Genomic DNA, 15,731 nt, shown 5'->3' on the forward strand with positions numbered 1-15,731 from the left:
TCAAGGAGAGATTCATTAGACAGGTTGATACCCAGGTAACGATCCCACAATATCAGTCTCTATGGCATCCCACAGAAAACGTTCCTATTGATAAGATACGTGGCTCAAATATTTCTATTCATCTCCCCTTCTAACGAGTGCCAGGTCCTTGCAACATAAAAGCCTGTGGATAGGCGATAAGTCTTTGTTGTGGGAATACCTCTTTAGGGCTCATGCCGACCGTGCCGTGCATTGGGGACTGCAAATTGTGGTCCCAAAAACCCCCCCCAAAAAAAAACATGTTTTCTTTTTATTTATTTTTGCGGTGCGGAGGTATGGACCGAAATGCCACGGAAGTGCCCTGTAGTGCTTCCATGGCCTTCTGATACATATCTTCTGGATTGCTGACCCATTCAACTCAACGGTTCCACATTCGTGATAGGGAGCGCACGGTCGTGTGAATGAGCTCTTCAGCTGCTGTCAGGGTTATGTTGCATTCACGTTGTTTGTAGCATATGTTGGGATTTCCCAGTGCATTTCTCCAATGTGTGCCACTGCAGAGGCTTGCAGTGGTATACATTTATATATATAAAAAAAAAAAAGAAAAAAAAAAAAAAAGTATACTGCACACTTGAGATGAGCAAATAGATTTGGACGAAATGTATTAATTTATAAAAACAGCCTGCTTGAGCAGCGAGGAGCTGTTGATCTGAGTAACGGCACATGTGCTGAGGATACACATACTACTACCTAAGGCTACTTTCACACTAGCGTTCGGAGCGGATCCGTCTGATGTTTCATCAGACGGATCCGCTCCGATAATGCAGACGTTCGCATCCGTTCAGAACGGATCCGTCTGCATTAAAACTTAGAAAATTTTCTAAGTATGAAAGTAGCCTGAGCGGATCCGTTCAGACTTTACATTGTAAGTCAATGGGGAACGGATCCGCTTGAAGATTGAGCCATTTGGTGTCATCTTCAAGCGGATCCGTCCCCATTGACTTACATTGTAAGTCTGGACGGATCCGCTCGCCTCCGCACGGCCAGGCGGAGACCCGAACGCTGCAAGCAGCGTTCAGGTGTCCGCTCACTGAGCTGAGCGGAGCGGAGGCTGAGCGCTGGCAGGCGGATGCATTCTCAGTGGATCCGCCTCCATTGAGAATGCATTGCGGCCGGGCGGCTGCGTTCAGGACCGCTCGTGAGCTCCTTCAAACGGAGCTCACGAGCGGACACCTGAACGCAGGTGTGAAAGTAGCCTAAGCAGCGCAGATGCCAACTGTGCATTCACGGCTACATTTCCAGGTACCACCTGCACAGTTGGCATCTGTGCCACTCAAGTAGCAAGAAGTGTAGCGGCTCATGCATAGTCGCACTGGGTAGCAGCAGCATATCCTCTTGTGCCGCTACACCGAGCAACAGTGCAGGTGTGAGATCAATCAAGGAGGAGGGGGAAGTCTTGAGTAGAAGAGCATATTTATATATATATATATATATATATATATATATATATCACACAATATGAGATGCGCAGTGTAACACCGTATAACCACATCACCAATTTCACTCCAAGAAATGTATTGTTGAATATGCAACATCTTGCAGCATTAACTGGATAATACATGAGGTTACATAACTACTGCAGCAGTCACAGAAGCTGAAGATGTAACTGATAGAATCGGAGGGGCATTAAAAGGGTTGTCACTAAAAATATTCTAGTTTTCAAACCAGCCCCTGGATCTGAATACTTTTGTAATTGCATGTAATTAAAAATTTAGCACAGCCGCTGAGTTATTCAATAAAATATATCTGTATAGCGCCACCTGCTGTTTGTTTTCTTCTTATTTCTTCAACCTGCTCACTGAGATGGCCGCACATGCTCAGTTTCATCCTTCAACTGCCTCCTGAGCTGTGATTGGGAGAGCTGGGACACGCACCCTGAGCTGCAGTAGAAAGGACACTCCCCTTGAGCTGCCAGCTTGATATGAATCTAGCAGAACAATGAATGGGGAGATCTCTGGACTAGTGTTGAGCGAACTTCTGTTTTAAGTTCAGCGTCTAAAGTTCGGCTTCCGGTTAGCGGAGAATCCAGATATGGATTCCGAATTCCGTTGTGGTCCGTGGTAGCGGAATCAATAATTGGCCGATTATTGATTCCGCTACCACAGACCACAACGGAATTCGGAATCCATATCTGGATTCTCCGCTAACCGGAAGCCGAACTTTAGACGCTGAACTTAAAACAGAAGTTCGCTCAACACTACTCTGGACCCATGTGAGGTACAGGGCTGGTTCTAGCTTTGTTAGAAAGAGCTTGTCATGTGCTATATGATGTCTGATTTTCATTCTTTAAATTAGTCATGAGATAACCCCTTTAATAAGGAGACCCACCTCTTCTGGTAGTCTCTGTGCAGAACTGTCTGTCACACGGTTGAACACCTTCTGGACGGCAGGAATGTTGAGGAGGAATACGGGCCGCACCGTTGTAGCCACAGAGACCAGCAGATGACATGCCGATAATAGCAGCTTTTCTTGTACCTGGAAAGACTCAAGTGTAAAGGCGTCGTCTTCCAGATCATCTTTATATAGGGGCTGGCTACACAGCGACTAGTATCGCGCTACATTTTATGGAATGCATTTCAATGGTGTTGAAAATGTGACATTCTGCAACAGTCACAAAAAAATCCATCCAAGTCAAATGTCACATTTTTCTGTGACTGTCGGGTCGCACTGCGACATCATTGAAATACATTATAACACATGTCACTGTATAGCTAGACCCTTTAGGGTCCATTCACAGGTCCGTATGTGTTTTGCGGATCCGCAAAACACGGACACCTGCAATGTGCGTTCTGCATTTTGCGGACTGCACCCTCATAGAAAATGCCTTTTCTTGTCCGCAATTGCGGACAAGAATAGGACATGTTTATTTTTTTGCGGAACGGATGTGCGGATCCGGGCAGCACATTCCCACCCCATTAAAAATGAATGGGTCCGCTCCTTTTCCGCAAAATTGCGGAACGGTGAATGGACCCTTACCTAACCTTTTTCGTCAGGACTCACCTTTGAGCTGATGAGTGTGGGTAGAGCCTCCATTGCAGTGGAGATGATAGACACAAACTGCTGAGGGTTCTGGTGCTGAACCTCACTGTAGAATCGAGCGAGCCAGTGGGAGTAAGCTTGTAATGCTGCCAGGGACTGGGCATGGCTGCCAAAGGTAAACATCAAAGATATTATGCACTTTATAAACCTATAGGCGGATCTTGTACTCATCTTTAGTGTAAAGTGCCAGACCGCCAACTCACAAGTAACCTGCCAAGTGTAGAGCGGCCCAAGAAGAAACTCACATCTCTAAACTCAGACGGGTGAAGTCAAACCTAAGTGAGAGTGCCAAGATGAAATACTTACACATCGACAAGGTCTGGCTTCAGCACTGATGGCACCGCAGTTTCCATATTGTACGGTTTGAGCTCGGAGCCATACAATGTGACTTTGACTAACCTGGTAGAGATGGGGAAAAGGGACAGATGAAAATTTCAAAAGGGGTTTTCCCGAGAGGGAAAGATATATAGATAGATAATTTTTTTTTACTAATGACCTATCCTCTGGATAGATCATCAGTATCTGATCAGTGGCGGTCCGACACCCAGAACCCATCCCCTGCTGACCAGCTGTTTGAGAAGCCACCGGAGCTCGCAGTAGTGCTGCGGCCATCTCCAGCTTTACCTAGGCCAGTGACTTCATGTTCATCGGTCACATGGCCTAGTTGCAGCTCATCTCCATTGAAATGAACGAGGCCGAGCTGCAATACCAAGTACAACCGCTATACAATGTACAGCGATGTGCTTGGTGAGCCGAGATCGGCGGAGGTCCCGGGTGTTGGAACCCCACCAATCAGATACTAATAACCTATCTGGAGGACAGGTCATCAGTAAAAACCTTTTAAATGGGTGCCAGCTTTTACCGTTCCACAACAGTAAGGGCATCATTGAAGCGGGCCTCAAACACATCCCCGATGAAGTACTCCGCGAGTCTTCCGACTGCCTGGAGGAGGGAGCTGAGGTCTCGTAGGGAACAGTGCAGCCTGCGACAGTCATTTTCTGCAGTCACATTGAGACGCTGTTCTGTAAGGGGAAGAAATATCCATTAATAACCTTATACATTATCTGGCTGCAATCTATGGAATTGCACACGTAGCAGTCTCTTACTAAATCGCCCACTATTACACACTATCGGGGAAGGGTGGGAGTCATTCAATATTAAAAGGAGTTTCCCAGGAGTGGAATATTGATGATCTACCCCCAGGATAGGTCTCCAATATCGGACTGTGGGGGTGCAACACCCGGCACTGCTATGGATCCGCTGTTTGAAGAGGGCACAGTGCTCCAGTAAGCGCTGCAGCCCCCTCACTGCTTACCAAGCATAGCTCCATACATTGTATAGTGGCTGTGCTTGATATTGCAACCCAGGCCCACTCAATGAGCTTCAAACAGGCCATGTGACCCCTGAATACGACATCACTGGCCTAGGAAGAGGCCGAAGCCTCTCTAAACAGCTGACTGACAGGGGTGCCAAAAGTCGGCCCCCCACTGATTTGATACAGAGGGCTTATCCAGAGGATAGGTCGTCAGTATTCTACTATAGAAAAAAAAAAACTTTAACCCTTAAGGACTCAGCCCTATTTCACCTTAAGGACCAGGCCATTTTTTGCAAATCTGACCAGTGTCGCTTTATGTGGTGATAACGTTAAAACGCTTTTACTTATCCAGGCCATTCTGAGATTGTTTTTTCGTCACATATTGTACTTCATAACACTGGTAAAATGAAGTAAAAAATTTTTTTTTATTTATAAAAAAAAAAAAAAAAAAAAAATTTGGGAAAAATTAGCAAATTTCCAAGTTTCAATTTCTCTACTTCTATAATACATGGTAATACCTCCAAAAATAGCTATTAGTTTACATTCCCCATATGTCTACTTCATGTTTGGATCATTTTGGGAATGCCATTTTATTTTTTGGGGACGCTACAAGGCTTAGAAGAAGTTTAGATGCAAATCTTGAAAATTTTCAAAAACCCACTTTTTAGGGACCAGTTCAGGTCTGAAGTCACTTTGTGAGGCTTACATAATAGAAACAACCCAAATGTGACCCCATTCTAGAAACTACATCCCTCAAGGTGTTCAAAACTGATTTTACAAACATTATTAACCCTTTAGGTGTTCCCCAAGAGTTGATGGCAAATGGAGATGAAATTTCAGAATTTCAATTTTTTGCCGAATTTTCAATTTTAATCCATTTTTTCCCAATAACAAAGCAAGGGTTAACAGCCAAACAAAACTCTATTTATTGCCCTGACTCTGCGGTTTACAGAAACACCCGATATGTGGTCGTAAACTACTGTACGGCCACACGTCAGGACGTAGAGGGAAAGGAACAACGCTGTGTGTTTTTTGGAAGGCAGATTTCGCTGGACTGGTTTTTTGACACCATGTCCCATTTGAAGCCCCCTGATGCACCCCTAGAGTAGAAACTCCAAAAACGTGACCCCATTTTGGAAACTACGGGATAAGGTGGCAGTTTTTTTTGGTACTATTTTAGGGTACATATGATTTTTGGTTGCTCTATATTACACTTTTTGTGAAGCAAAGTAACAAAAAATAGAATTTCTGAAATTTCATCTCCATTTGCCATTGACTCTTGTGGAACACTTAAAGGGTTAACAAAGTTTGTAAAATGAGTTTTGAATACTTTGAGGTGTAGTTTCTTAAATGGGGTCACTTTTTGGAGTTTCTACTCTAGGGGTGCATCAGGGGGGCTTCAAATGGGACATGGTGTCAAAAAACAAGTCCAGAAAAAACTGAGTTTTGTTTGGCTGTTAACCCTTGCTTTGTTACGGGAAAAAATGGAAAATTTGCCAAAAAATACCTGTTTTGGCACAGTTTTTTATTATTTACAACGTTCATCTGACAGATTAGATCATGTGCTATTTTTATAGAGCAGGTTGTTACGGACGCAGGGATACCTAATATGTTTACTTTTTTAAATTTATTTAAGTTTTACACAATAATATTTTTGAAACCAAAAAATCTTTTTAGCGTCTCCATAGTCTGAGAGCCATATTTTTTTTTATTTTTTGGGCCATTGTCTCATGTAGGGGCTCATTTTTTGCGGGATGAGACAACTGTTTCAATGGTACTATTTTGGCGTACATACAACTTTTTTGATCACTTACTACCTTTTTTGGGAAGTAAGGTGGGCAAAATTTCAATTTCATCATAGTTTTTATTTTTTATGGCGTTCACCGTGCGGGGAATGTAACATGACCGTTTTATAGATCGGGTTGCTAAGGACGCGGTGATATATAACATGTGTAGGGAATTTTTAATTTTTTATTTTTAATCAGGGATAAGTGTTTTTTTTATTTTTACTTTTTTTCACTTTAACATTTTTTTTTACACAGACCCACTTGGTTCTGGAAGATCCAGTGGGTCTGATGTCTGTATAATACAGTACAGTACACTATATAGTGTACTACTGCACTGTATTTCACACACTTTGTCTGAACAGATCTCTGCCTTTAGCACCATGGACAGCAGGATGCGGTCAGGGATCAGAAACTTGCATAAGCGCTACAAACCGCAGGTCTGAATTGACCTGCGGTTTGTAGCGATCGGCAATGCGGAGGGGGTCACAGGACACCCCTAGGCATAGTCACAGGGTGCCTGCTGAACTCCTTAAGGACTCGGCAAACATGGCGTACCGGTACGTCCTAAGTCCTTAAGGGGTTAAAGCAAGGCAGCAGCCATGGAATTAAGTTCTCCACAGACTTCCTGCAGACCACCATCCCAGCTACTGTATGCCGTTTTAGGTCAGCCTGTGATTGCTTCAACCAGGAGCCCAGAACTACTTTTGATTATTGATTTCTTCTGTAACTACATTATTTTATTTAAAATGGATTTGATAATACTCCTCTCACTGCTGAAACACCCTCTGCTCCTCCACCTCCCCCAGTATCACTTCCCACTCCTGTCAGCACAATTTCTCCCACGATTCAGTTTTCCTGTGGCATCTTTACCCTGCACGTCAGTCCCTTTGCCAATTTTTTTTAAATAATAAATCTTTATTGCATTTTTCAAATTTTTACATAATTATTCAATAATCTTATTCTTACATTACATATATTACCCCATCCCCCCAACCCCTGACATATCGGTTGCTCAAAAAATTCTTATATCTAATCTTATATTTGCCAATCTTATATCCTTTTAAAAATAGAAGGCTCTGAAGGGACGATACGGAGATCTATTCTCTTCGTGCTCAAATCTCTTCGTAGATTCCCCCACCTAAGGATACTTTCACACTAGCGTTGTTTAAATCCGGCGTTCAATTCCGACACCGGAACTGCTCGCCGGATCCGGAAAAACGTGTGAAAACAGATTACATTTGAATCCTGATCAGGATTTATCACAATGAAAAAATGCATTGGAAAAAACGGATCCGCCATTTATGGACTAACTTTTTTTTCACATTTTTCGGGTTTAACATGCAAAAGCCGGATCCGGTTTGACTGAACACACAGCGCCAGATCCGGCGTTAATGCGAGTCAATGGGAAAAAGACCGGATGCGGCATTCAGTCAAAGTGTTCAGGATTTTTGGCCGGAGGTAAAAATACTGCATGCTACGGTTTTCTGAAAAGCCTGATCAGTCAAAAAGACTGAACTGAAGAGATCCTGATGCATCCTGAACGGATTTCTCTCCATTCAGAATGCATTAGGATAAAACTGATCAGTTCTTTTCCGGATTTGAGCCCCTAGGACGGAACTCAGCGCCGGAAAAGAAAAGCGCTAGTGTGAAAGTACCCCAAGTCTATATGATCCCTTTATTATTAAAAAAAAAAAAAAAAAAAAAGCATGGCGACATCTGCCACTGACACTTACCTCCCCCTGTGGTCACGATGCACTGCTGTAGCCCGAGATACACGTCCAAGTTCCCCCGCAGTGCAGCAAACTGCAAGAACCCAAGACAAAAAACACAGTTAAAAGGTGTTTTTCAGTTCCATTAAATCTTTCACCAATGCTAAAAAAAAAAAAAAAAAAAAAACACACACAACAAAAGAAAACCTCGTTGATCCCCAGCCGCATCAATGCTGCCCTGGTTTCTTGCTTTACCTCTTATGATGTTGTGACCGTTGCAGCGATGACCTCAAGGGAGTCAACATCAGCCAGTGATTGGAGCCCGGTAAACAAGGATCGGGACACGTCAGCACTTATATGCCATTATCATATTAGCCAACCACCAATGCTAGCTAAAGAAATGTGAGGACTGCCACTGAGGGATGCCAATGGTCAACTTCATTCTACTTATTAGGATGCAGGGCCCATGCTCGGGAAACACGGTTCGGGAGAGGCGGCCGACGCATGGACTGACGGCAGCTCCGCTGACCCAAACTCGCTACATTATAGCAGTATGGTCGTTTGCATAATCCGTTACAAAAAAATGTATTAATTATAGGGACCTAATTTTTTGGGACCTCAGACAGTGTCTCTAGCTCTGGAGGACCCGGCATATTCATACATTACACAAACTGCCCATTGATGTCAATGAGAACTGTGCAATGCTTCATTTTCCCTGTGGTGGTGCTTCAGGCTTCCTTGCAGGTTGCAGCCGATACCTGGGGATCCCTTATTATCAGCTGTATTATTGTGAAACCCTTCTAATATAAAAAAGTTACTGTCCAAACTGCAGAACCCCTTTAAGGCAACACCTATGGTCGCCTAAAGAGCCATGTCTGAGATGAGGCACTGACCTACAGTACACCTCCTAACACACAGCGCTAAGAGCCTGCAGCTCATCTACCGCTAATGAAAATTCACGATCACTGAAATTACCTAAAGAAATGAAGCTTTCTCCCACCGGGGACATTAAAGTAGCAAATGAAGGGAGGTTCAGGGAAAGCCACTTACCAGAAATTCTCCAATTTACTAAAAAAAAGGCTATAATACCAGAAATTGGACTGTAAAAAGAAAACATCCATGACCATTGGACATCAAGATCTCGGCAGACCGGAAAATAAAGAAAATAGGAGCCAGGGAGTCAATGCACGCTGGCTCCAGACGTCCCTTCATCTGCTCCATTACGGCCTTCCACCCCCACCCGAGATATAATATACTTTGGGTATCACAAGGATAGGAATGAAAAGTGAATTATATGTAGGGGGCGAGGGTGCACATACAGGAGGTAAAGGGTGAACTGACTCGAAACATGAATTCCACACGGGACACTGAGAACATGTAAACTGTTCCCTTATGGTCCTGTTGCAGTCTTTATATACAGAACCAGTTTTTCCAATCTGCAATCAGCTGCTTTCGAGCAAAATTCTAAGAGGTTTGTGACCAAAATAAATAAATAAATAAATAAATACAGTCCTGATCAAAAGTTTAAGACCACTTGAAAAATGGCAAAAAATTACATTGTTGGATCTTAACAAGGTTCCAAGTGGAGCTTCAACATGCAACAAGAAGACATAAGAGTGAGACAAAACATTTTTTGAGCATTCAATTTAATGAAACCAACGATTAAACTGAAACAGGCTGTTTTTCAGCTGATCCAAATTTTAGGACCACCTGCCTTTAAAAGGCCAAATCTGTGCAAAGATGTGGATTCATTGTCATCTTCTGTCAGGTAGTCACACGTTGTGATGGCAAAGGCAAAAAGACTCTCCCTTTTTGAACGTGGTCGGGTTGTTGAACTGCATAAGCAGGGTCTCTCACAGCGCGCCATCGCTGCTGAGGGGGGACGCAGGAAGACAGTCATTTGGAATTTCTTAAATGATCCTGAGGGTTATGGAACAAAAAAGTCAAGTGGAAGACCCAAAAACATTTCATCAGCACTGAGCCGGAGGATCCAATTGGCTGTCCGTCAAGACACTGGACGATCCTCGACCCAAATTAAGGCCCTCACTGGTGCTGACTGCAGCCCCATAACCATCAGACGGCATCTGAGACTGAAGGGCTTCAAAAACAAAGAACGTCTTCAAAGACCTCGTCTCCTTGAACGCCACAGAACTGCTCGTTTGGACTTTGCAAGAGAGCACCAGACATGGGACATTCAAAGGTGGAAGAAAGTTTTATTCTCTGATGAGAAAAAAAATGTAACCTTGATGGTCCTGATGGTTTCCAACGTTACTGGCCTGACAAGCAGATCCCACCTGAGATGTTTTCTACGCACCACAGTGGAGGGGGCGCCATAATGGTCTGGGGGGCTTTTTCCTTCAGTGGAACAATGGAGCTTCAGGAAGTGCTGGGGCGTCAAACGGCCGCTGGCTATGTCCAGATGTGGCACAGAGCATTCCTCATGACTGAGGGCCCTCGTCTGTGTGGTAACGACTGGGTTTTTCAACAGGACAACGCTACAGTACACAATGCCCGCAGGACAAGGGACTTCTTCCAGGAGAATAACATCACTCTTTTGGCCCATCCTGCGTGTTCCCCTGATCTAAATCCAATTGAGAACCTTTGGGGATGGATGGCAAGGGAAGTTTACAAAAATGGACAACAGTTCCAGACAGTAGATGGCCTTCGTGCGGCCGTCTTCACCACTTGAAGAAATGTTCCCACTCACCTCATGGAAACGCTTGTATCAAGCATGCCGAAACAATAACGGCGGTGCTACTCATAACTGAGTTCATGTTTGGAAGTTGGATTTCTGTTTTGGGGGGGGGTTTAGGTTTTTTTGGAGGTGCGGTCCTAAACTTCTGATCAGCTGAAAAACAGCCTGTTTCAGTTTATTCGTTGTTTTCATTAAATTGAATGCTCAAAAAATGTTTTGTCTCACTCCCATTTCTTCTTGTTGCATGTTGAAGCTCTACTTGGAACCTTGTTAAGATCCAGCCATGCTAAATAGGATTCTTTGCCATTTTTCAAGTGGTCTTAAACTTTTGATCAGGACTGTATAAATTTTATTATAATAATTAATAATATTAATAAAGTATTTACCAGAGTACTGAAGGCATGTGTGGGGAGCAGCTCCATGATTTTGGCCACCACTTCCAAGCTGTGACGTAAATATCGTTGCCACTCCGTCTGCTGCTGTAGAACAACGTACAACACACAGGTCAGTGCAAAAGTACAGTACATTGCACAGGATGGGAAAAACATGTCTGCATTCTTCGTAAAAAAAAAAAAAAAAAACACACACAGCTCCCCCCCCTGTCCATGGGTTGTGTGTGGTACTGCAGCTCCGCTCTGTTAATGAGTCAGTCACCAGGAAATTCACTGGCACACTGCCTTGTAGGTCTATCTGAATGTAATGATGCCTTTCACTTAGTGATCTGTTTGTTCATTCTGGAGAAAAACTACTTTTAATGCATCTGAAAAGGAGCAGTTGAGTGCACTGAAGGTGGGACCAAGCTTCTCTGTGCATCCTTGCTCCTCTTGCTTTGTCTGTCAGCCCCTCTCTCTCCTTGATTGAAAGGGTGAAGGCGCCTGCATAGTCCTCTTGCCGGGCCCTGTCCATCAAGAAAGAGTGAGGGGCTGGCAGAGGATACAAGAGGAGCAAGGATGCACAGAGGAGCTTGGGCCCACCTTCATTGCACTTAACAGCTCATTTGCACATGCATTAAAAGTGTAATATATATATATATATATATATAAAAATAATGAAAATCCGCAGCACTCCTTAAAAATAAAAATGTGCTCTTTATTCACACATCAAGTGACAACGTTTCGGTTCTCTCACAGAACCTTTCTCAAGTCAGGTGTGTGTGTATGTGTATATATATATATATATATATATATAGCCATGACTGCACATCTAACCATGGCAGTAAGACACTTCAGCAGCAAAAAGCGGGCAGCAGTGACTGTGCCCGAACTACTTACATCATCATCTAGCGTCTCGTCGTCGAGCTCCTCCAGCTGTGTCTGGTTGTAGCGGAACTGGATGCGATTCAACACCTCAGTCAGCAGCAGCACCAGGGCATCCTCGTACCTGCGAAGGATGCAAAATGAATATGCTGCTATGACTCTAGGGCAGCAGAGACACCCCTCCACCTGTCCTTCTTACTTTTTCTATTATTCCCTTTGGGCTCATGCACATGAACGTACACGGGCACTGACCGTAGGGCCACCATAGGCGGAGGCAGGACCCATGCACTTGAATGGGTTCCACGATCCGCAATGCAAAGAGTATTGCATGCACTACCTTTTTGCAGTGTGGAGGCACGGACAGAACCCTGTTCCACACCGCACCACAGTGATGCGGTGCACAAATGGCCGGTGCCCGTATATTGCGGAAGGCCTTATGAGGGAGACAGAAATCACATTTAACACAAAGACTTCCCACTGAACTTCAGCTCCTTGTAAGCCCCCGGCATCACAAAAACCCTCACCTGCCAATAATGGCCTCTCTGTCTTCAAGCCGGTTTCTTATCTTGTTTGTTAGATAGTCTAAGAAGAGCGCCCAGATATCGAGACACGAGAGGTAACCTTCATGTGTCGGCTGCAGGAGGCAAATACCACAGATAAAGTACATGAGCAGGAGACAGAAAAATAACCCGACAAATATACATCTAAGGCTACATGCACACGAACGGTTTTTTTCCATTTACGTTCTGTTTTTTGCTTTCCGTATACGGAACCATTAATTTCAATGGATCTGCAAAAAAAAAAAAAAAAAAAAAACGGAAGGTACTCCGTATACCTTCTGTTTACGTATTTCCATTCCATTCAAAGATAGAACATGTCCTATTATGGTCGGCATAACGGACAAGGATAGGACTGTTCTATCAGGGGCCAGCTGTTCCGTTCCGCAAAAAACGGAATGCACAAGGACGTCATCCGTATTTTTTGGGAACCGCAAAATACTGAAAAAGCCATACAGTCGTGTGCAAGAGGCCTAAGGCTGCTGCTCCCCCTTTAGTCAAAAAGAGTGTTTTTTTCAGGTGCCATACAGTCAGACCGATCTCTCCTATGGAGGATGGACCAGCGGCAAGTCTTTTATTCCACGCTGGTTCATGTCCTTTGTTCACTACCGATCGCTTATATATGATTTTGCGGCGACCTGGAGTGTATTCTCGCCTGACAGTCAAACCTCCGACTCAGCCATTTAACCCCCTGAACATTACAGGGGTTATCCGGGAATTAAAATGGATGACCTATCCTCAGGATAGGTCACCAATACCAGATTGGTGGGGGTCTGACACCCAGGACCCCTACTGATCAACTGTTAGAGGAAGCCGGGCGCTCCTTGAGTGCCGTGACCTCTTCCCGGGCCATGCGACATCACCGTAGATCGGTCACATCGCTTAGTTGCAGCTCAGCCCCCTTTAAATCAAAAGGGGCTGAGCTGTAATTCCAAGCATAGCTGCTATACGATGTATGGCGCTGTGCTTGGCAAGTGCCCAGGAGGCCGGCGCATTCTTAAGAGCTCCAGTGAGCGCCGCAGCTTTCTGGGACACAGACCTCTGCCCAAGCGATATTGATGACCTATCCTGTGGATAGATCATCAATATTTGCCGCACAACCCCTTTAAAGGCAAAAAATAAAGAACTCATGATTGGAGACCCCTGTGCAGTCAATGCTTGGGGCCAAGGGCTATACCTACACATTAGATGTATGTCAACCGGACTTAATGATTTTGGTGGGATCAGTCATCCATCTAATTCTGTAGGGAGGGAGCTTTCAGATACTTGCTATATGAAAGAGGTAGCCATTGGGTAGTTAAATTTAAACATTCCAGACCCTTTTTGTTTTCGGGGAGGAATAAGCCACCGCCAGATTAGTCTGGCAGTGGATTACTCCCCTCCTATGTAACTGCTCCAGACAACCTTTGAATGGTCTACAGGACCATACTGTACCAAGAGCATCCCTCTTATTTACTATAGCGGGGTTGTTGCTTCTAGAAGAGAAGATCTGAGAAAGATTGCAACCGACAGAATCCCCTCAAAGTCTACAGCTCGGCAGCACAAGCCGCAGGGACGCTGTATGACACAGCTCTGCAATGTGGGTGAGGCCCAAGGTAAACACTGCTTGAACCTTAAAGGGACCTTAGCGGAGTCCAACACGTTACCTGATGAAAGGTGTATTTGAAGAGTAATGCCAGGAACTCGACTACAGGGAACTGGGCATTCGATTCTATCCTCCTCAAGTGGACGCTAACGAAAAGCCGAAGGAAGTCTGTAAACTTTTCCACATAACTGTAACGACATGAAGAGGCAAACGATGAAAAGCCCACTCCCCCAACACGGCCACAAGTAAAGATCTGCAGGTCTGGACTCTGGGAAAGCTGGGTGTCAGAGGGTAATGGAAGCCATCCAGCCTTCCTTGACATAACAGATACAGTAATGACCCTGAAAGAACTGGTTACTTAAGAAGCGCCGCCACGGCCTTGGGCACGCCGTGACCTCATTAGATCGGGGTGACCAGAAATTGTGGGGCATCACAAGTCACAACACTAACGAGCCAGCATCGGTGCCTATGGTATGGCATCGGTTGGTGCCAGGCTGCACACTGAAGGGCACTGCTTTTATGTGGTTTATAGCAAAGAAAATGCAATTATTGTTGAGCTGCAAGGACGATACATGCCACGGATCTGAAGTAGTGAGAATTATCGTAAAAGGAAGGACATTACAACGTATCCTGCGGCAAATGAAGAACGACTTGACCGGTACAAAGTCTCTGACCCTTCTCGTATCTGATTCTCTCTTTAATACTTAAACTTTTACTGAGAAATACAGGGAAAGTATCAATTAAATGTCTCAATGTAGCTCGACAGGGCAGTCAATATTAAAAATCTTCTAGTTCCTTTGTATACAGCTCTTAGGCAGACCTATGTGTCTCCATGGTTACAGACTACAAACAAACCCCGCGTGTAGTCTGAGTGTGCCATCTTTTTAATCTCATGCAACCCTAAGGTCCTGTATTGTATCGGGAAGGAAGCGTTCCTTTCGGCAATCACCTGCTCACCAGCTATTCCATGCAGCGATCTCCTCCACAGTATGGGGAAGAGCAGAGCAATCTCTAATGCCATCGCTCGTCCCCATACAGAATCATTATTTGCCAACAGCAGATCGTGATTAGACAGCACGATCTGTCGCCAGCAAGCAACGATTTTGTAGCCTGCTTAAAAAAATTACGATTACCCGATGAACGGGCGTTTGCTCATTCGTTGGGTAATCGGTGGCACTTTTACACAGGAAGATGTTCGCTGACTAGTGTTACTACGAACGCATGTTAGCGATGATCTGCCTGACCATCTCCAGGTGTAATACAGCCCTCTAGGATCCTAGCATGTAATCGGGAATCGTACTCAGACGGCCATATGTTGTCCACAAAAATGCAGACCTGTTTTTTTTTTGCGGACAGTTAGGTATGTCCGCAAAAAAACGGATTGCATTCTGCATTTTTGTGGGCCCACAGAATGCAATGGGGCCCCGTCCTGATTTTCACTGACAAATATAGGACGTTTTATTTTTTTATCCGGAGCCGTAGAACAGAAGATAAAAAGGGCCCCGTAGAAGTGAACAGGTCTGAATCTAATATGCAAAAAAACGGATCCGCATTTTTGCGGACAGCATACAGCCGTCTGAATGAGCCCTAAAGGAAATGTCCGAGATTTTTGATATTGAAGTGTCCTATCCTCAGGATAGGTCTCCAGTACCTGATAAGTGGGGGGGTCCGAATCCTGGCGCCCCTGCCGATCAGCTGTGTGAAAAGGCTCTTCCTAAGCCATGTGACATCACGTTCATCGGTCACATG

The 15,731-nt window shown here is 44.5% G+C and overlaps 1 protein-coding gene across 2 annotated transcripts in view; it reads right to left on the reverse strand.

The window, feature by feature from the left end:
- The window catches only part of XPO6 (exportin 6), a 44,317-nt gene that overhangs the window by 10,291 nt on the left and 18,295 nt on the right, over window positions 1-15,731 (reverse strand). Inside the window, exons 8-16 of one of the 2 annotated variants that reach the window (XM_040440282.1) lie at window positions 14,044-14,170; window positions 12,365-12,474; window positions 11,856-11,964; window positions 10,971-11,063; window positions 7,914-7,983; window positions 3,941-4,100; window positions 3,385-3,477; window positions 3,040-3,184; window positions 2,368-2,514 (exon numbers count right to left, since the gene is read on the reverse strand). In XM_040440282.1, coding sequence (XP_040296216.1) covers window positions 2,368-2,514; window positions 3,040-3,184; window positions 3,385-3,477; window positions 3,941-4,100; window positions 7,914-7,983; window positions 10,971-11,063; window positions 11,856-11,964; window positions 12,365-12,474; window positions 14,044-14,170 — 1,054 coding nt within the window. The remainder of the gene's footprint in view (window positions 1-2,367; window positions 2,515-3,039; window positions 3,185-3,384; window positions 3,478-3,940; window positions 4,101-7,913; window positions 7,984-10,970; window positions 11,064-11,855; window positions 11,965-12,364; window positions 12,475-14,043; window positions 14,171-15,731) is intronic. The other variant, XM_040440283.1, reaches the window with a different exon arrangement.

Source organism: Bufo bufo, chromosome 7 (assembly GCF_905171765.1).
Source record: "Bufo bufo chromosome 7, aBufBuf1.1, whole genome shotgun sequence".
Taxonomy (NCBI): domain Eukaryota; kingdom Metazoa; phylum Chordata; class Amphibia; order Anura; family Bufonidae; genus Bufo; species Bufo bufo.